Below are 20685 nucleotides of genomic sequence, written 5' to 3'. Positions count from 1 at the left end.
TCCAGGAAACTCAAGAAGTATTCCAAGTGCTTTACAATTTCCACTTTTCTAAGGCTCTGTCAGACTGCAATATAAGATCCAACTGTGCTACTTCCAATAAGTATTTATGTTTCTTTGTTATATCCAGTTAAATTCAGTTTTTGCTATATCCAGTTACCAAGGTGTAAGTTATGCCCATTTTATATGGTCCTTCTTACATCGATTGACTGCACCTAGTGGAGCCCAGGCTGGTCTAAGTCATGAGTGGGGAATGCTAGAGCACATTAAACTTAGCACTAAGTTATATGAATGTGTTGGAACAGACTGCTAATGCTCCCTTCTTATTATTGAGTGAGCTTGACCTTTTCACTGTGATGCAAAACACTCTCAGCAGAGCTGAAGAAAGTCCGATATATACCATGTCCACAGGATATTTAAGTTACCTGAATCCACTATCCCCATACTCTTGGTACTGCATTTGGAATTAAACAGAAATATTTTGACAAAACACTATGTTATTTTTATTTTGCCAGGGATTAGTGGATTTATCCAAATCCTTAATTGCAGATTTGTCCAAATCACAGCACTGTGGAGACTGTGCCAGTTCCCATTAGGAAATTATTTGCAAGTTCAAAAGTTTTTGAAGCAAGATTCTGAATGCAATTCAGTTTCTGATTAGGACACTTCAGTGTAGATGTCTAAATGTGATCTAGGTGTCGAAACTGCTGTTATAGTCAGTAGAGCCTAGGGTTGGGATAATTTTATTCAAAATCAGCAAATGCTCAGCTCATTTGCCCTCATACTGGTATCTAGTGTCATTCAAGGTGCCCTGGTTATCTGGTCTGGCCTCCAGCTCTCTTTCACCAGGTATAGCCAAATTTTCCTGTCCAGAAAGTCCCATCTGTCCTGCTCTTTCCGCCAGCTCCATGTGGATGCCTTGGTGTCCTGGAGCACTTCAGATGGCACCAGATACCAACGTGCTGGCAACTGCATCCAGGCCCCAGTGACCCATCAGGCCTACGGGGCCCAGGGAAGGCCCATGTTTGAGTCCTTATTTCTGGCTCAAACCAGAAAATTACCCTTGTGCCTCCACAAAGCACTGGTAGGGAGTTTCTCTGCCACAGTGCACCTGGTTACTGTGGAGCTTAGCATATCTTTCATGCTGAGCCTTTTCATTTTGAATAATCACTCTTTGCAGGAGGAGCACGAGCTAACTCTTCTGTAACTGCTGAGCTATAAAATTCTCAGTTTCTCTCTGATCTGTTGAATGTTCAGCTAATTCCAAGCCTGTGCCAGTTGACAGCCTGGTAATATCTATAGGCTGATAATCAGGCATTTCCCATGGAAATGAAAGACAGAGTCAAATCAATTGCCTGAATCAGGCAAAGCAGGTACATTAAGCTCAGAGTACTGTGTTCTAGAGGCCCTTGTATAGCTCTCTGCTTCTGTTTTATTCTGCATCTTCCTAAATTTTCTTTTGAAGAAAGAGTTTGTTTGTATCCTCATGTAGAATGGGTACAGCTTTCTGAAATATCAAAAAGGTTTTATGGGAATCATTTCAGATGAAACATAATCATAATAGGCACCCTGGTCCGTATTTCCTTATTAGCTTTTGTTTAATGCTGTTAGTATTTGACTGTCTGAAATGTATGTGGCATCCATTGCTTGTTGCCTAAGGTTGTTTTGCATTACAATTTATATCAGTTGCCAGAGGATACTTACTCAGGAAGAAGAGAAAAGAACTAACTGAAACAAGAAACAAAGCAGCTACAACAATTCAGTCTCACTACAGGGGATATAAGGAGAGGAAGGACTTCCAAAGCAGGAGGTAGCATTATTTTCACTTATGTCACTCAAACGTGTCCCTTTCCAGTAGTTACAGTACTGAATAAAAACATTATAAAATAAGAGTGAAGAAAATTAGGATTATTCTAGATATGTATGCAGAAGTAATGTATATTTATGTGAAGGTTTTTAATGGAAGTAGCCAATTTTCTTATCTTTTCGAGCCCAAGGAATAAAGACACATTTAGGAGAAAAATCAACAATACTGTACCTGCCTGTAATGTTAATGTAACCTATAGATAAGTCTCTTTGGAATTAGCTTACAATAAAAAAATGTTCAGACAAGAATGAGATAGATATCTGCAAGGAACTGTTCTTGTTTTAAGACACTGTTCAAGATAAGCAAAGGTGATGACAGAGGAAACACAGAATACCTTTAGGATTGTGTGTATATATACATTCTTGAAATGTTAAGAGGTTTATGCCATATGTTTCTGTTAACATTTAAATTAATACTGTACTGTTTTATCTTATTATTTATTAATTCTTTACTGTTTTACACAACCTAGAGTCTCTTCCTGGCAATTTTCCATTAATTTTAACAGGGATGTCCCTTTTTACTTAAGAGATGATGGTGTTGATGATAATATTATCCCTTTTCACTTTAAGAGATACTACTACTACAACAACTACTACTACTACTAGTAATAATAATAGTAATATAACAACAGAAATTGCTATCTTTAATTCCAGCTATATGCACTAAATCTTTCCCATGTTGCAGTGTATCAAATTGCTAGTTTGTATACAAATACCACCAAAGGTAGTTGTAAAGTTGTCTCTATTCTTCATCTCCTTCAGCTATAATTTTTGCCCAAAACTCTGTTCCATTCAGGGAATCACTTAGAAAGCAAGAAATTGAAAATGCAACCACTAGCACGAAGGAAAATGATGAACAACTTCAAGATCCTGAAGAAAGTCCAACTGAGAGTACCCTCCCTAGAACAGAAGAAGCAGCTGCCATAGCAGAGGATGAATTATCTGCTGTGGAATTCCTTGAAGCACAACTGCAGCCAGCTCAAAATGATACACTGGAAGAAGTACCAAGTGAGGAGACTCAAGATGAATCTGATGCTGTCACTGACAGCAAGTGCTGTGGGTACAGTGACACAGGGAATGGAGAGGGGCAACAGCAAACATTTAGTGAAGGAGAGGCAGCTCCTGTGAAGCAGTACCTGGCAGTAGAAGAGGTTAGTGAAGGTGAAGAACAGGACTCTTTGGAAGAGTTACCCAGCAAATCTTCTGTCAAAACCTCAGCTGAACCTACATTCCAGCAAGAGCAAGATAATCAAGATACACTCAGTGCAGACTGGCAAAATCAAGGATCTGCTGTGGTCCAGCCCAGAACTGATAGGGATGTGGAAAGAAACTACCTAAAGTGTGAAGCAGTGATGCCTACAGGAGCTAAAGGAATCACAAGAAAAGAGTCACTGAGAAGAGGCTCATGGAAGCAAGCTGAGGCAGAAAAGCAAGATTCAGAAGACAAAGAGAAGGCAGCAGTAGTAATTCAGAGCAATTACCGGGGTTACAGAAGGAGAGGACAACTCAGAAAAGAAGGGAAACTACCTTGCAAAAGTCAAGAGAAAACAATAAAGGAGCCAACAGAAGCAATACACGTTCAAAATAACAATTCCCAAACAACAAAAGGTAGGGAAAGCACCAGTACAGAGGCTGAAGACTCTAAGACACTGAAGGGAGACTCAGAGAAAGAGGCTTGTGATTTGGCAGCCTTTTCACGACAGGTAAGAAGCTTGTAAGCAATGTAGGTGGAACATAATACTCTGAGCAGTGACAGAACGGCAAAATTATTTTACTGACTTCTATGGCACTAAGGTTTTGCTCTCTCAACTAAGACAGACATTTTGTAATGTGTGTTCTATGAAAATGCATGTTTTGGTTTGCAAGGGAAAACATTCTTTTCAGGAAGGAGGAAAAGTCAGAGTACTGGCAAAAATAATGTTAATCTGATTTAAGTTAAATGCAGAAGCTTTGCCTTCCAAATGTTTGTTTACCCATCACGGTCCCTACAATTCAGTACACTTGTGAAATGTCCCTGGAAATGAAACTAAAGCCACTGTGCCAATGTCAGAGACTTGCACATGTGCAGAGAAGTATGCCTACAGCAGTAGAAGCAATCTTGCATCAGCAAGGCACCATCTGCCCATGTGTGTGAACCAATGAGAAGTAGCTATAGGACTGGAGTGCAGTGTTGAGTTTCCTATAGGTCTTTTTTTTTTTCCCATCTTAATTTTTTTCAAGAAATGAGGAGGTAAATGTGGTAGGGATGTGCACTGCAGTCAGTGGAGCAATACCTTTTAAATTAATTCACTATTTTACCTTTGATTACCTTGGAACATGTATACTTATTTCTATAATAATGTAAAAATATATTTTTCAGATATCAAAATTATCTGAAGATTACTTAGCATTGCAGCAAAAACTGAATGAAATGATATTGTCCCATCAGCTGAGACCTGTGATGATGTCCAAAGATAAGCAAGCTAATGGCCGGCTTTCTTCTCATGTTTGTCAGTCAGGTAATGTTTAACCTTACTGTTGGCAGAATTTTCATTTGTAAACAGGACTGACAAGAAGCTACTCCTGGTCATGTCAGGGAACAAGTAGATGAGTTAATTCCAGCTTCTCATATTACTCTGGCTCTGTATTTTTGTACTAAGCCCCGTATCAGTATGTGTCTGGAACACAGTTTCCAGATAAATACCCACACCTGGTTGGGATTTCTGTATTTACCTTTTTTTTTTTTCTTTTGTTTCAGTGCTGCTTAGGATTGCTGAATGAATCTAGACACACTATCACTAAGAATACTTTTATTTGGTAAAATTCCATATTGGCTCTAGTTAACTCAGTTGTCTTTCAATTGTGTGTGCTGTTGTTGTGATATGGGACTATGCTTTCAAAACACAACAGTTTTTTTAGGTAATATGTCAAACAGTTTACTAAAGTTTATGACATATATGCTGAGTTAATTTTTAGCTATCTATAGATACAACTGAGGTTATTCAAAACCTGAAACTCCTACCCATGTTGGTGGGTATGTTGCATGTATTGCACGTATTGTAATTGCATATAAAGTTTTATTAATATTCAGCATCCATTTAACTCACACATTTAAGAGGATGTGATCTCTAGAAATATACTTCAGAGTTATTTATATTCTGGTTAACATGGGCAGTGAGTGAAGGTTCCCAAAATGCAAACATGCTTGGAGCAGCTTGGGTGGCAGTGGGGAAGACTACTGGGAGAATAAAGAGGACATGGGATTCTGAGCATGCAGATCATTAACACCTGAGCTCCACCAAAAGGACCCAAAGACCTGACTGAGCTGCTGAGACCTCTTCTGTTGGAATAGATGTAACAGGGAATTTTCTCAGTTCATGTCCTGGGCTGCAGATGTGGAGGATGAGGGCAGATGTGGCAGATAACTGGCTGTGTCTCCATTTGTGTGGCAGGGCTTGTGTGAGCTCACTGCACTGCCTCTGGGGAAGAGCTGGGATAAGATCTAGAACTGTCTCTCACTGCCCAGAGCTACTTGTGCTATTTTCATTATAACATTGTGGATTCAGTTGTCATGTGCGATGAAACTTCTTTCTGTTCCCATGACTACATTGAAAAGATCTTAAAAGTACTTAAATCCTGCTTTGGAGTCTTCTCAAATGGGCAAGCTGCTAAAATGAGGGTTGGTGTTTACACCTCTTAAGTGCAAACCAGCTGCTGGTAGGTAATCTGTGCAGTTCAGCCTGTTTCCAAGACCAGAGTCTGCAAGAGAAAAGAAATGGGAAATGGAAAACTAAGTACCATGACCTTTCATTAAAGACAGAGCAAGGTTTGTGATTGTCATTAATGGTATTATATTGAATCCTCTACTAAATACTGCTGATTTTTTGACAAGATAAACCTGAGAAATTAAAAATGTATGCTTAGGAAAATACCTCTTGGTTCTAACACAGTTTCCAACAGAACCTAGAGAAAAGCGGTAGATAGAGGGAAAGGGAATATACAAATCCTTGTTTTATCAGTTAAATATCTCATCATTGCACAAGTGAACCAGGTGAAAATATACCAGTATGTTCCTGCCATGTGCAAAATGCAGTGAAGTCTACCCTTCACACTGCTATTCATTTAAGTAGCTGTACAGGAGACAAAAGCTTGCCAGGGTTTGTCACCTGTGCATCCAACCCTGCCTAAAGGGGTGACCAGCCAGCCACTTCTCTTCCCTTTATCACTGAAGATGCCACACTGCTGTAAAACCCTGCCATGTCACAGTGCAGAAGCTTTCCAGTGGTAAAGGGTGTTAACCTCTCCACTGAAAAACCTTCCTTGGTGTAGAATGTGAACTTTCCTTTTCCACAGTTGAATGTAATTCACATGACAGGCAAATGGTTTCTTTTCCAGCTATGACCAATGCACAAAATAGTGAAGACAATAATTCCACAGTTTGCCTCTAAGCCAGTTGGAAACTGACTTTATCACAAAGCTGCATTGTCTTAAGTAGATGTTTATCATAGCAAACACGATCTAACTAGATGCAGAGAATATTTAAGTAACCATATGCCTGTGTTCAGTTCATTTAAGTTGTACTGTCTAAAACACAGGAGTTACCAACATTCTGGATATCGTATTTTCTTCCTCTATGCAATATAGTAAAATGTCTACAAACCCCCAAAGAGTTGAGGTAAGGTCCTGCAGATGGTGATGCTGAAGTGATGCAGGTAGATGAGGTGATCCACTGCCTTATTAACAGGGAGGAACCTTCCTGTCTACCTGCCTACATTATGTGTTATAGTAAGATTTATACACACTTATTTACAGAAGGATATGCTTTTACTGCAGCTTTCCCTCTGTGGCTGCTTCTCCTGTCCTACTCTTATGAAGGCAAGGATTGTTGAGCTTTTGGTGTTCTTTAAATCATCTGGTATTTATTTATTTGTAATTACATCTATCATTTACACTTATTTACTTTTTCATCAGCTTCACTAGTTATATATGTTGTTTTACAGAATGAATTGCACATGAATTGTATTTTATAGCTAGATAGAAGAGCTTGGCTGCCTTTGTCTGGGGTAGGTGGCCATTGTGCAGTAACACATTATTTTATTACATCTGCTACCCATAGAAGGGGAGGAACTGAGGGGACAGCCAATGGCATACTGTGACAAATGTTCACATTTTTTAAATGGCTTGCTTGTTTGTTTTCAATAAAAATGCAAAGCTTGCAGTTCAAAGAACATCTGAGCAAAAGGTTAACTTAATCTTAAATCCACAAGGTTAAGTTGTTCTTAAATGAGTTTCTTTGTTTTTATATAATGCAGAAAGCAAGCCACACAAGCTTCCTGGAAAAACCAAAATTCCCCGTGGCTAGAATCTCTGAGTAGTTTATATTTACTTCTAACATGCTTTCAGCCAAATGTAATGGCTGCACCCCAGAACTGCACCCTTGGACTGCTACTGAGCCTTAGGTTGCTGTGGTGTCAGAACAGATGCACAAATGGCTACTGTCAAGTTTTTGAAATCAAAACCTGAAGTGAGGGGAATTTGATCATTATGGGAGGAATTTTTTTTTTCCTGATGAATCATAGTGCTCATCCCTCTACTTATTAAATGACAGTTCAAGTACAAAATCTCAGGAAGAGAATTTTCTATATTTAGAATGAAATTTACATTTACATCGGTGTGAGGAACCCCGATGCAGCTGAGGACATTTTCAACTAAATGAGGCAATAAGACAAGCAGGGTTTTCATCCAGGATTCCTCCTGCTGTAGGCTGTCAAAGCACTATTTACAGGAATTTAATGGGTAGGCTTTGGAAGGAAAAGGGAGCATGTGTAGCACTGGCTGAGCAGAGCAGTATCCACCAGCCAGACTTCCTTCCTTGCAAGTGAGTAGTCAGCCAGGGAGCCCTGAGACGTGGGACTGGAGAAAAATGGAAGGCAAGCACTGCTGGCTGGTGGCTCTCAGCTACAGGAGGGGTCCTTTGGGCACCATGCAGCCAGGATGTAGATCTGTGTTGGGAGTTGCTCAGATCCATGGCAGAGCACAAGGTCTGGGAGGTTGTGGAAGTGGAATGCAGCCATTTCCATTAAATATCCTCTCTTGAAAATCCAGGGTCACCAGACTTGGAGAAATGAGAGGCGCCAGAGCAAGTCCAAAGAAGGGCAACAAAGCTGGTGAAGGGTCTGGAGCACAATCTGATGAGGACAGCTGAGGGAGCTGGGAGCATGGAGAAGGGGAGGTTCAGGAGTGACCTTATCATTCTCTACAATTGCCTGAAATGAGGGTGCAGCCAGGTCTGGGTTGGCCTTTTCTCCCAGACAGCTGGAGACAGGATGAGAGGACATGGCCTCCAGCTGCAACAGGGGAGGTGCAGGCTGTACATCAGGAGGAATTTCTTCACCAAAAGGCTTGTTAAGCATTGGAATGGATTTCCCAGGGAAGTGGTGGAGTCACCATCCTTGGAAGTGACTTAAGAAAAGTCACTTTCTGACTTAAGAAACAGCTGGACATGATACTTCATGCCATGATCTACCTGGCAAGGTGGGCAAGGCTGGACTTGATGACCTTAGAGTTCTTTTCCAATGTTTATTATTCTGTCATTCTGTATTAGTGTCAGCCAGACACTGAAACTGCTTCCCTTGGTGGGGCTGTGGGACTTAGGTGTGAGAGATCGAACACTGCCAACCTCTGCTGTACACAATCTGAAAGTTCTCAGTCTCTTGCAGTTTTTACTTCTAGGTCTGTGCCAGAGTAATCCCTCTGGTTTTTTCCAGATTGCTAAGTATTTGTAGCCATCAGCTGTAATTTCCAAATCTGGCTGTGTTAAACATCCCATGAATTAAAAATACCTAAAAGTTACTAACCAGAACATTGAAGAGCAGTGCTTTTCTCAGTGCAAATCCCAAACTTGAGTAGTTGCATCCTCATGCTGTGTACAATTAGAACAGTAAAAAGGTATGCACATCAATGTTGTAAGCAGTAATAACTATTAGCTTCTCATTATCAAGTCCTGGAATTCCAGTTGCTGTATTTCCGTTTTTATGGATTACTTTCAACTCCCTCTACAAAACCTAGACAATTACTGCTTTTCCTTTTGTTTTCCTTCCTGCTTAATTCTGAGCCTGGCTTTATACTTCTGTCTCCCTAAGATGTGGACCAGCTCTAAATCAAGCCTGTAACATTTCACTTCAATTATGTGAAGATGGCTTTGTCTGTTTCTCCAGGTGGCTTAATAGATAGAGACCTTTGGTCCCTTAGATATTTATCACAGCTGTAACCACTATTTCTCCAGTCTTCAGTACAAAATCTGTTGTAAGTCATAGTTAATTTACATTGGCTTCCACAGATGTTGATTCCTTGAGATTGCTGTCTTCCAAGCTTATCATTGTATGTCACAATGTACAGCCAGTTCAACCCAAAGGGCTGTTGATACTGACTCATCTTTATTCAAACATTTTTTGCTCATCCTTGAACATTTCAAGCACATGCAGCTCTCCTCAGTTCATGCAGTTTGTGGTGGTGTTCAGGATAAACATGCATATTGTATACACATTTCAGCCTATTTGGAGCTTTCAGTCAGGGCTGAGTGTGAAAGTATTAATTTGTTGTAGAATTGAGTGTGTGTGCAACTTAGGTAGGAACCTTTGTGGTAGTGCTAAATGAGCTAGCTGAGATACTGATATGAATAAAGAATTTTTCTTAGATTTGCTAAACTTTCTTGAATGTTATCTCACAGTCACACTGTTCACATGCCTTTCCTGACCCTTCTGTATTTTATTTATTGACATGGAGAAGAACTTCAACTTTTATTATCATCTTTGGCTTAACCTCTTTCATTTGTGTTTTTGGGGGTTTTGACTAACCAAGTACTGACTCGATACACTTGGGAAGTCTGAGGAGGAGAAACCCCCCATTTCAACCTGTTATTCTATCTGTCTTCCTCCTGATAAACCTTTAGGGAATGTCTGTGTCACATCAAAGTTTCCAGTTTCTCCTACACATTGCTCCTAAGGGGGCTGTCCCAGCACTGACAGCACCTCTTCAGGTAGATCCAACAGCAAGGTGTGGGCTGGCAGCAGAGATGGGAGCCTCAGCACAGCCCAGTTCTTGGCTCTGCTAATGAATAACTAGGGTGTAGCCTTCAGCAAGTCTCCATGTGTCTTTGTGCATCTTAGTTACCCTTCTAGTAGGACAGGGGTGGTAGTGCCAATCTGGCACTTCCAAAGCACTTCAACAGCTACTGTGGGTATGGTTTTTGTACCAGTGTTGTAAAATATCAATTTAAATGACTGTTAGAGGGGAAACACTGGTTTTCCTTTTGCATTGAAAGCACATGGCCAGGTCTTGCTAAAGATACTTGAAGTCTTAAGGGACAATAAGCTACAAGAGACTTTCCTATGGAGAGACTGGACTTCAATAAAAACCTTTTCTATGTAATGTAACTCAGAAGCAACATCATTGCCCTGTTAATAAGTGAATTATTTCGCTCCTCCTTTCTGCTTCATTGCCTGCTGCAGAAAAGTATAGGCCATCTGGAAAACAAGTCCATCAAACTCACCATTTATCACACTTGGGTATTTAATTTACACCCCCAACCTTTAATTTTACTAAGTAGATTATTTCTGTATTTATCAGAAACTCATATAAAAGCAAATTTTACTTTGTGTTATCCAATGCAAGTAGCTACCACCTCTTCTGAATTTCAGTAGCAGTGAACATGCAAATCTAAGTGCAAGAGGAACTCACAGCTTCCCTTTCTGGTGAAACAAGAAAAGCAAAACTTTACAACTTTACTGTGTAATTTGCAGGCAAAACTCAGAAATTCATTTTCAGTCCAAATTCAGTTTTTAAAAGGAATGATAGAGGTCCAAGCTTAGAAGATTGCCTGCTCCAACATGGTATTTCTTCCTCGTCAATTCTTTTGCACATCTTACACATATGTACAACACAAGAGCTGAGATGAAAAGCTCTTTTTTTACTGAAACCTTTATCATTGTCAAAATGGTATTTTTTGAATGTACAAAGCATATACTCAAGAAGCAAATGCAAAGTACACACACAAGAAGTATACAAGTAATTTCAGTTGGAATAATTGTAATCTAGAATACAATAATGCTTTATCTGTTTGACATTGATGAATTAAATAATGTAACAGCATACGGTGATGAATTCTTAGGGGACAGTAAAAAATCTTTAGGCATAATGAGAGCCTTTTCATTGGGAATTTCCTAGAGCCCCCAGATTGGCTTCATTTCTTTTTTTAGATTTTCATGCAGTCATAACCTCTGTCAAAATTTTTGAATGTCCTACAGACAGGGAGTTAGGTGTTTCTATTCAACAGCACTGAATTTTAAGGGATTTTATTAGGGTAGTGTTTCCACTTTGGATTCCTGTTGTGTTTAAAAATAAAATAGGGAAGATATGCCTCTTCTCTCAAACAAATGGAAAGTCAGATAACTCCAGGTGGCCCATTTGAAATACAGCAAGGTAGCAACAACCCACATTAAGAGCCCAGTCAAGCCTGTTGTACCTATTAAAATCAAGGAATCTCACTTATATTTAATACAGGTTACTGAAATGAATTTATTTCACCTAAAATTAATTGTTTAACATGTATTATCTGTAACCTGGCTTAGAAAAACACCATTGTTCTCTTAGGTGCAAAATGTTAAAAAGATACTTGCTCATTCATTACAGAAAAAGGAGTCTGCATTTCAGATAAGAAACTAAAACAGTAAATGTAATCATTATCCAAATACAATTTAAATTAACATTATTCATCCTGGCTTCTCTGTATACCCATGACCTTTACAAGCCTTTATTTAACACACATAACAAAAAACTTAAACAGCTAATTTTGCAGGAGTCAACACTGATGTATTACTGATCATTTTTCATTTTAAATTATTGTGCTACCTTACCCTTAATTAAAAATATGTCTGCTGTACATGGGAGAGTTTCTATTTCTATAATGTAAAAGGATTTCTGATGGTCATAGGGGAACAAAATGGTCCTAAAGTCACTTCATGTGGAAGTTGATTATATCAGCAAAAAACATTTTAGTAATTCACTGGGCTCTAGATCCCCACACCAACCTCACACCATATTCATTTATGAATGAGGAGATGTTTTTTCTGCTGGACTTTCCTTAGTATATCTGTGATGGGACAAGGACAAGATCAAACCTCACTGGATAATGCAAGATACCTTAGACACTCTGTTCACTGTGCTGTGACTTCCTTCACCACCCCATGACCCATCTCTGCCCTTGGTGTTCTGCTGCTGTGCAAACCCCTTCTCTTTCACCATGGAGGAATTGCTGTCACCATTAACATTTCCTGCAGCTGAAGGGAAGGAGACCAGGCTCACCAGGCTGTTCATTTGTCCCTCCAGGGCCAGTTCTGTGGTCTTCCTAGGCATTAGGAACCCTGCACTCAGTGTTGTCTCTGTGACAAACTACCTATGAACCTGAGCACTGTCAGAATTGCATACAGATTTTCAAAAAGCAAATACCCCAGATATTTTTCTAGTTCTTTATGTACCAGCCAATGTAATCTGCAAGTCAGTGTCTAACTCTGAATTGGGCGACTGCCAGGGGACAGTAGTTCCATTTTTTGTTAAAATCTTGATTTCATTTCTATTAGAGTGAAGGCATTTTTCATATGTTTGTCGAAAGTTTTTTGTAGAAATAGAGACCAGAATTTGTGTACACTAACATAGACTACATAGGATGTGATGGACATGGTCATGCTGTGTTGCCCAGTGGCACATGATTTGGCTTGAAATTAAAAGCCTCAGCAGGACACCTGGAGGAAAATCTTCACTGTGATAATGTAGACGACGACTTCTGAAACAGAGGCCTAATGCTAGTTCCTTCATTCAGCACCTTAAAGGTTGACTTGAGTCTGAAAAAACATCACCCATGCCACACAGGTCCCCATTACAAGGCAGTGGCCTCACAGTAGCCATTACCCTTCAGAGCCCTTTTCTGAATGTGGAGCATCAGCCCTTTTCAGAAGAACAGGCCTGTGCCAGGCAGACCTCTGGGCTGTTCCAGCCTGGCATTCATTATTATGTGGCATTTGTCCCTGTGGGCAGTCAGGACTCAAATGGATAAACCCATTCGCTGCTGATGAAAATGTCCAAACTAGTTGTTTACTTGAATTACTGCAAACAGTAAAAGTGACTGTGGATTTTTTTCTCCCTTTGGTGAAATTCTCTCCTGTTTTTTTCCAAAGGCCTCCAGTTCTGTGAAGAAATAAGCCTTGCTGTCTTCTGCTTTTTTACAGTTGTGGCCAAAGTAGAAGACTCTCGCCCAATGCAGAGACCCCCCAGAAGGCCACGGAAGCCCAAGACATTAAATAATCCAGAAGACTCTACCTACTACACTCTAATACATGTGAGTTTAAGAAGCTTTTCTGGGCTAAAACTGTCAGATAATTCCCACCTAAACTATCTTTCTAATTGCCCAATTCCCATTATTCTTTTCTAATGCAGCATAAAACCTGTGTCCTGCTCAAAGGAGGCAGGCCACAAACTTTAATTTCAAACGAGACTTGAAATGGAAGTACAGAGTTACCCAGACTGGGGAGCTATGTCAGACTGGCATTTACTTTTGTACCTAAACACATTTTCATTATGGGCATAAGTAGCATTTGCATTTTCAATACCCAAATCAAGTGCCCTGTCTCCATCGTTTCTTTGTAAGTCACAGGAGAGAACCAGGAGAGGCACAGGTTTGTTTGGAGCTATTTTGAGCATCTAAATTAGTACTTTATCTTGCAGAGAGAGCAAATACTAAAATAATTTGTATTAGTATGCACACTGTAACTTCCTTTACAAATGTGTCAGATTGTGATTATGAAGGCATTGGCAAACACCAACAGCTCAGGAGACTAATGGATTTGAGTGTCGCTATATATAGCCTTTGGTCCAAGTTCAGAGACCGAGTGCTGCTTTCCCCTCTTGACTTCAGTGCCCTTAAACATAGGAAAAAAGGCAAGAAAGTAAGCAGAAAGAGTGAAAATGTAAAAGCAGCTCAGAAAGCACTTCCAACAAAAAAAGCAATTAAACTGATTTGCTCGAGGTGCCTGTATCTTAGTGACCTATTTTAGCAGCCGGTGAGAAGCCAGCTAATAAACTAACCATAGCAATTGCTTCTCCTTTCAGCAGAAGGTGTCACCAGGGCCTGTAGGGATGGCTGTGTCTGGCATAATAAAAAAGACAAACACAGCTATGTTTTATTCTGGAACTCTGAAATAACACAGCTTTGGAACAGTGATATTCTGAAAAGAAATTGCATTTTTAAAAATAATTTTGCATGTAAAAATAAAATTTGTTTTGTGAAAGCAAGATTGTTGATAGAAAGGACTGAAATGAAAGGCATGACACAATCTGTATTCAGAAATTTTTGAGAAGCACAATTCTGAAGTAAATGCCTATTTAGGAAATTAAGGTCAGGAATATAGTATTTTCTGAGAGCTAATTTGTTATATGACCAGCTCTGTACCAGAAAACAACCATGGCATCAGTGCAAACAAAAACTGCAGTAGTGCCAGAAGATTTTTAATCAATGTTTTAGCAGCAGCTTTTCAAGATATTAATCAATATTACCTTCAATGAGTTGTATTTTCAATAAGGTGTGAATAAGAGAATCTATACACTGAAGCTTAGAAAGGAGACCTACTAGTTGTTAAATTCTTAGACCTTGGGTAAATCATTAAGCTCTAACTTTAGATGGTAGTCAGCTTTGGATGGTAGTCAGCTTTCCCAGCTATTACGGATTTTCTACCTTGTTAAAAATCTCTGTGACCTTCAGGCATTCACAGATTATTATCAAGCCCAAATCATATGAATGTGAAGAAACACAATATGAGTGCATTTTTTAAAAAATAATTCTCTATCTTTTGCAAAATCAGATATTTCTCTCACATCATGCTATAGACATAAATTAGACACCTTATATTCTCACACATCTCCTTGCATATCAGATGACCTGCAGAGGTATACAGGTATAAATGAAGGCTGACAATAGCCCATTATTTATATAAGGCATTAGAATTATATTTTAGGGTATATTTCTTTAAATCAGCCTATCATTTTGGAATTATATGCCATGTTCATTTGCCTGCATATTGAAGTCCATCAGGATTTCTGGTTCTCAGTGACTTTACAGTCCCCAGTTCTAATATGCTTTCACTCATTTGCAAGAAACACAATTAAGACCACACTCTGCACTAAAAAATACTGCCTTTGAAGTATGTATGATGTGTTAGGTGCTGCAACATAGTATTGTTTTGGCTGTAGGGATAGAGCTCTATTAGAGATAAGAAATTATTCACACTCCCTATAAATCTTGTCTCCTCTACATTTTTAGAAATCTTTTATCCTAAAGGTTCTTTTGTCACCTATTATATTGTTTTCAAATGGGGCCTTTGTCCATTTTATTCTACTAAACCTGTGTGAAGACTACGTTGGCATTAATGAGAACAGGATTATGCATCTTCCCACTGCATTGTTTCTATTCATGGAAATTCTCATGGCATCACAGTAAATTTGCCTCAGTGAGATAGTGTTGTCAACTTCATTAAAACAGCTATAGCTATTTGAAAGTTTTAGATCTCCTTTTTCTGTTCTGATCATCCTTACTTTGGCTTTTTTTTCAGAGTATGGCAACAAATTTGGGAGCAACAATGGTAATCTCATTCGCAGTCTCAAAGGTTCCTAAAAGAGGGTTTTCTGGGACATTTGCTCATTTTCTATCATTTCTTTTACTGAAAAATATACAACACTCTCCTACCTAATACTGATCAATTGTATGTTTGCATAAGCTTTCCTTTTAGTATTTTTAATTACTTTTTATTTTCTTAGAAATCAATCCAAGATGAAAAACGGAAACCAAGAAAAGAAAGGTAATTTTTTTCATTATTCCGCTATTGTCACTCCACTACTTTAGAATAGTTTTAAACTGTACTTCAACCAGGAGAATAAAGCATTAAAAAAAGAATGGTAATTTAGTGATTCACAGGGGCACATGTATACAAAGTTAAAATGCAATTTTCGTTGACTAAAATCCATTATAGAATTCAGCTTTCCTAAAACATGGTCCTTTACCATGGTAACACAGGCATTATAATAAGATAAGGTCCACATCAAAGATAGTTCTGACACAGAAAATAATTGAAGGTGCTTAAAATTCTAGTCAAAGCAAATGGGCAACCAGTTCTTTTTTGTCAGCAAAAATACAGACTGTCAAAATTTTCTCCTAAAAATATATGAGTGTCTGGAAATAGATAATAAAAAAATAAAACAATCACTATGAATAACAGCTAAAGAAGAGTAGCCCTTGAAATTTGAACCAGAAGTGTTTTCTTCCCAATGTAGCCTATTTTGATGGATCTCTGCACAAAAGAAGGAAGCAATAGGTATATTCTGATATTCTGTCCTTCCATATCTTATATCCTTATGTGTGCAGCAGACCTGGTTTGCAGCTCCTGACATACATCACAGTTTTATTTTATTTGTGTGTCTATACTGAGGCTTTCCTGCTGCCCCCTCAGTGGCAGTGCTGTGGCACCGTGTGTGCGAGGCAGCCTGCTCAGAGCTGCCAGATTAATGGGCTCTCTGCACTGGCCTCAGCTCAGTACAAACTGTTGCAGAATACAAATTCCCTGGCTAAAATATGTATCTTAGAGGATGTTTCATGACATTACATTTATAAAAATATGCTCACAGCATTGAGCTTTATTCAAGCACAGTTTAAATTGCACTCGGTTATGCCGCAGCTTAAAGGATTGACCTTATATCCACGTCCCCCATGTTTGGTCTCTTTCAGCTTTTTTTCTCATGTCATTTGGATCCTAAAAAAGTTTCACACCTATTGACTCCAGTCTAGGGGGGGGAAAAAACCTAACACACCAAAATCTAGTGTTTTCTCTCATTTGCCTCAGTTAGGTTTCACTCATCTTAAATATAGTTAATCAGTTCCCTGACTGCATCTTCTCTCATGTGCTGACTCTGTGTTAGTGGAACATAGGAAGTGAAATCAATTAATTACTTCTGGTTTATAACAACGGGAGGATTGAATTCTGAACTTCCCTATTCTGTTTCTTTTTAGGATATTCTTTCTTTCCTTAGCCATTCTAAAATGGATGTTGGGATTGATTTTTTTCTGTATGTACAATACCCTGGATAGCATTCACCTAACAAAATAAGAGATATCTGCATTATTGACACCCATATCTGAACTAGTTGCTTTACCTTGTATTTTTGCACTCAGAGAAAAAAATAGTAATATTTAGGAAAATTATTCATCTCTTGCTCAAAGAGACATCTAAAATAAACCAGATTAATTATACCATAAAAATGCCTCTCCACTGAGTCTAATGGCAAACCCCAAAAATTTCAGTTGTGTCTCCTTTATGAATATATAAAAGTATTTAGCATTTCAAAATTCTCAATATCTATGTTGTACAGCAGCCACACTTCAGAGACTTATTTTTTGTGCCTATATATATTTTTCCTTAGATCTTTGACACATAAACAGAATAATGATATTGGGCTGCCTTGGGTTTGTATGATGAAAATAATATTGAAAAGTGAAACTGTTAACTTGGTGTTCTTATTTATTGACAGTCTGAGCAAAGTGCTAGATTTAGATATCTACTACCAAGAAATTTCATCTACTGACTCCAGCTCCAAGGACAGCAGTACTACCACAAGGAGGAAGAGATACCCAATTGAGCGCAGGACTTCCATTTTACGAGCTACTGAGCGGTAATTCAGACAAAACAGTAATAGGAAAAAATAAATATTATCCTTGTTGACATTTTCAAAATATTAATAAAAAGAAAAGAAATGCACTTTCAAATTACACATAAATCTATTATTTTAGACATGAAATTTTGAAAAACTGTCTTGCAAAACATATAGCTAAAATTTCCCATCTCAAAATGGGAATATCTGACATATTCCCCATGCAAGAGGGAGAAATTCCAGTTTTTGGTTTCCCAAGAGCCATATGGACAGACATTCTGCATGTCTGATCTAAAATAAAAATAAAACTGATGCAGAACCTAAAAACTGTATTTCTGGTTAGGTTTTAAATGGGGTGGATGTGCGCCAGACTTTCTGCATGTTTTCTGCAGGTAGGACTCCAGCTTGACTGCCTCCTTCTCCTGCTGCCCTGTGGCAGCACAGGTGTCTGTAGCCTGCATGCACCTCACCAAGGTGGACAGCCAGGAGAAAAACCCCAAAGGGAGGGTTTGCTCAACCTCCCCTCTTCCCACATAGATTTCAATAGAGGGTGACCACTGCCAGGCTAAGGAAATTCATATTCTCACTCTTGCCAAGGCATTCACACATACTGCACATGCTAACACACATCTATGTATCTTGATATAATTGTATCCTCTTGCATGTTCCTAAATGTAAGAAAAGCTTGGAAAACTATCTAGCTCAAAGTCTTAAGGGAAACAACAAGCCTGGGATGAGCCCTGAATTTGAAAACACATCTGCAATAATAAAGGAAATGTTTGTAAAACATTCAGAATGTAGAAAGTTTTGTGCACCTTATGTATTTAATTTCTGGTCTTTTTTACACATAGTATCTAAATTAGCCATTTCAATCTACTTCAAGAAGTGAAGCATTGAGTACTTATTATTTAGCAGTTCACCGTTGACATTGGTATAGGACCAGTAGTGGGGGCACCATAAGTGCAGAACACTACAAATTTTTGTAATTATTTTAGAGTAATTTACTTTTTTAATAACTGTCTTTTATGTTTAATCTTGTTCCATGGTAACAGCTGATGCCACATCACTATTCCAGCCTGTCAGAGGTGGCATCCAAAATGCATCTTGCCATCTGAAAATAAAATGAAATGAGATGGACGCTTACAGTGAACTCCAAAGGCAGGTTAAATACAGAGCAAACAAATTTATGCCAACTCAAAATCTGGTGCAGTAACCATCAGGCAAATGCTACTGAAAAGCATCCCCATGCTCTCAACGTTTTTATGTCCTTTTATTATGTCCCCTTCATAGGAGAACATGTTGTTCTTCTGTGTTCATCTGCTTCTAGCATATAATGTGTTTGTTCCGAGGTGCCTGTTTTGTGCAGCACAGGAAGAGGCCTAGCAAAGTCAGCTGATTTTTTTTCTTTCTCCTTTTATTTTTCCCCCACAAGGGTGGAGGTTAAGCAGTCGATTAGGAGTGTTTGCCAAGGTAAATGTTTTGACTTTAATTTCTAAAACACTTCTGTGCTTAATCCCCAGGTCGAGGGTTGCAGAAAGACCCCTGGAAGAGAGCAAAGCCGAAGATAATCCCTATGACTACAGACGGCTGCTGCGGAAGACCTCGCAGCGCCGGCGCCTTATCCAGCAGTTCTAGCTGCTGCTGCTGCTGCTCCTGCTGCCATTTGGCTTTTATTAGCATAATTGTTTTTTATCATTTTATACCATGTGTTTGCTTTTTTTTTTTTTAATCTTCAATGTTTCAAGTTTATGTGTGTGCTCATGTGGATATGAATTACTGTGGTTTACAGCCCAACACCATTGCAAAGGGACACTGTCAGTCACCTATCCTATTCTTCCCTAAGAAAAAAATCAGCTTTCTTTCATGTACCATTGCTACATCCTAAAATTATTAAACAGCTTAAGCCTTGTTTACTTTCTTCAGTGCATATTTCTTTTTTTCCATTCCATCAGTCTCACCCAATCAAAAAAATAATTTACTTTATAGTTCCCTAGTTAAGCTTTCTAATTTCCATATTCAACTTCAGAAAACCTTAGTTATTGTTTCTAACACATTGTTTTACAGGAAAAAAAAATTACAAGAGCACCATGTGGGAATTTCTGCTTATTTTAGTTTACATTGCTTAAATTTTGGGATGACCTGTTTGTGGCAAGTGTCCCTCTAATGAAAATGTATACGATTAACTGGATAGCATACTATGGCAATTTATTTCATTATTGACTTTACTGTAAAGCTAGTAGCCAGTTTTAAAGGTCAATATTGTGTGTATAATCTTTATGTTGGAGATGTTAATTTATGGGAAGCATATCCAGCCCTCTCCTCTGCCTCTGAGCTTTGTGACTAAGTGATGAACTTCTAAATCATGTTTGCTTTGTTCTCGTTTGCATTAGATTTTTAGGAATCTTAATCTCTGGGGTACCAAGAAAGGAATAGAAATACACTCTCTGGTTGATTGCTGCTGAAATGTAATGATCATTCTTAATCAGTTCCACTAGAAATTAAATGAAAATAAAAGCAATAGCCCCAGTGTTCAAATTTCCCCCTGATTCCGTATTCAAAAGACCTTATTTCACAGAAACCACACAGATAATTGCAGCGCTTCCTTTCAGGATTCATAATTGCGTGTTCCCAGCTGCAAAGCAAGAGAAGGCAAATTTCATGATGCCAGCATAAAGGCCTGATCCTACTCCGTTCCTCAGCTCTCCTAAATGTGACAATTGGCGGCAGCAGTCAGCCACAGGGGCTGGGTTTGGCCTTTTCCCCAGAGACAGATAACCATGGCTTCCTGATCTGTGACTAGCTACAAGGCTGCGCACCGGATTAAAACGTACTGCAATGTAAAATTTGCTATAAATTGTTAAAATTTTGAAATCTGTTCTAAAGTTGCTTTGTCATGTATTAATACAACGGTAAATAAAAATGTACAAAGCAGAGATACGGTTGATTGTGTCTGAATTACACCCAGAACCAACAAAACACTGTGGACTGGGGCGTGAGTGAGCAAGGCGGGGAAGGGCTCACAGCAGCCTCTGGCCGTGGAAGGCTGTAGTTATTGTGGTCTACGTGCAAGCCAGTGTGATGTGGCAACTGGAACAG

General features: G+C 38.8%; 1 protein-coding gene across 2 annotated transcripts in view; it reads left to right on the top strand.

Moving 5' to 3' along the window:
- Positions 1-19224, top strand: part of MYO3A (myosin IIIA) — a 105415-nt gene extending 86191 nt beyond the window's left edge. For both annotated transcript variants that reach the window (XM_058812643.1, XM_058812645.1), the window contains exons 29-35: positions 1684-1807; positions 2660-3566; positions 4223-4361; positions 13125-13234; positions 15706-15746; positions 17470-17610; positions 19110-19224. In XM_058812643.1, coding sequence (XP_058668626.1) covers positions 1684-1807; positions 2660-3566; positions 4223-4361; positions 13125-13234; positions 15706-15746; positions 17470-17610; positions 19110-19224 — 1577 coding nt within the window. The remainder of the gene's footprint in view (positions 1-1683; positions 1808-2659; positions 3567-4222; positions 4362-13124; positions 13235-15705; positions 15747-17469; positions 17611-19109) is intronic.
- Positions 19225-20685: the final 1461 nt, after the last annotated feature.

This window comes from Ammospiza caudacuta, chromosome 1 (assembly GCF_027887145.1).
Source record: "Ammospiza caudacuta isolate bAmmCau1 chromosome 1, bAmmCau1.pri, whole genome shotgun sequence".
NCBI classification, from domain to species: Eukaryota; Metazoa; Chordata; class Aves; order Passeriformes; family Passerellidae; genus Ammospiza; species Ammospiza caudacuta.
This window is presented reverse-complemented; position numbering and strand designations above follow the sequence as displayed.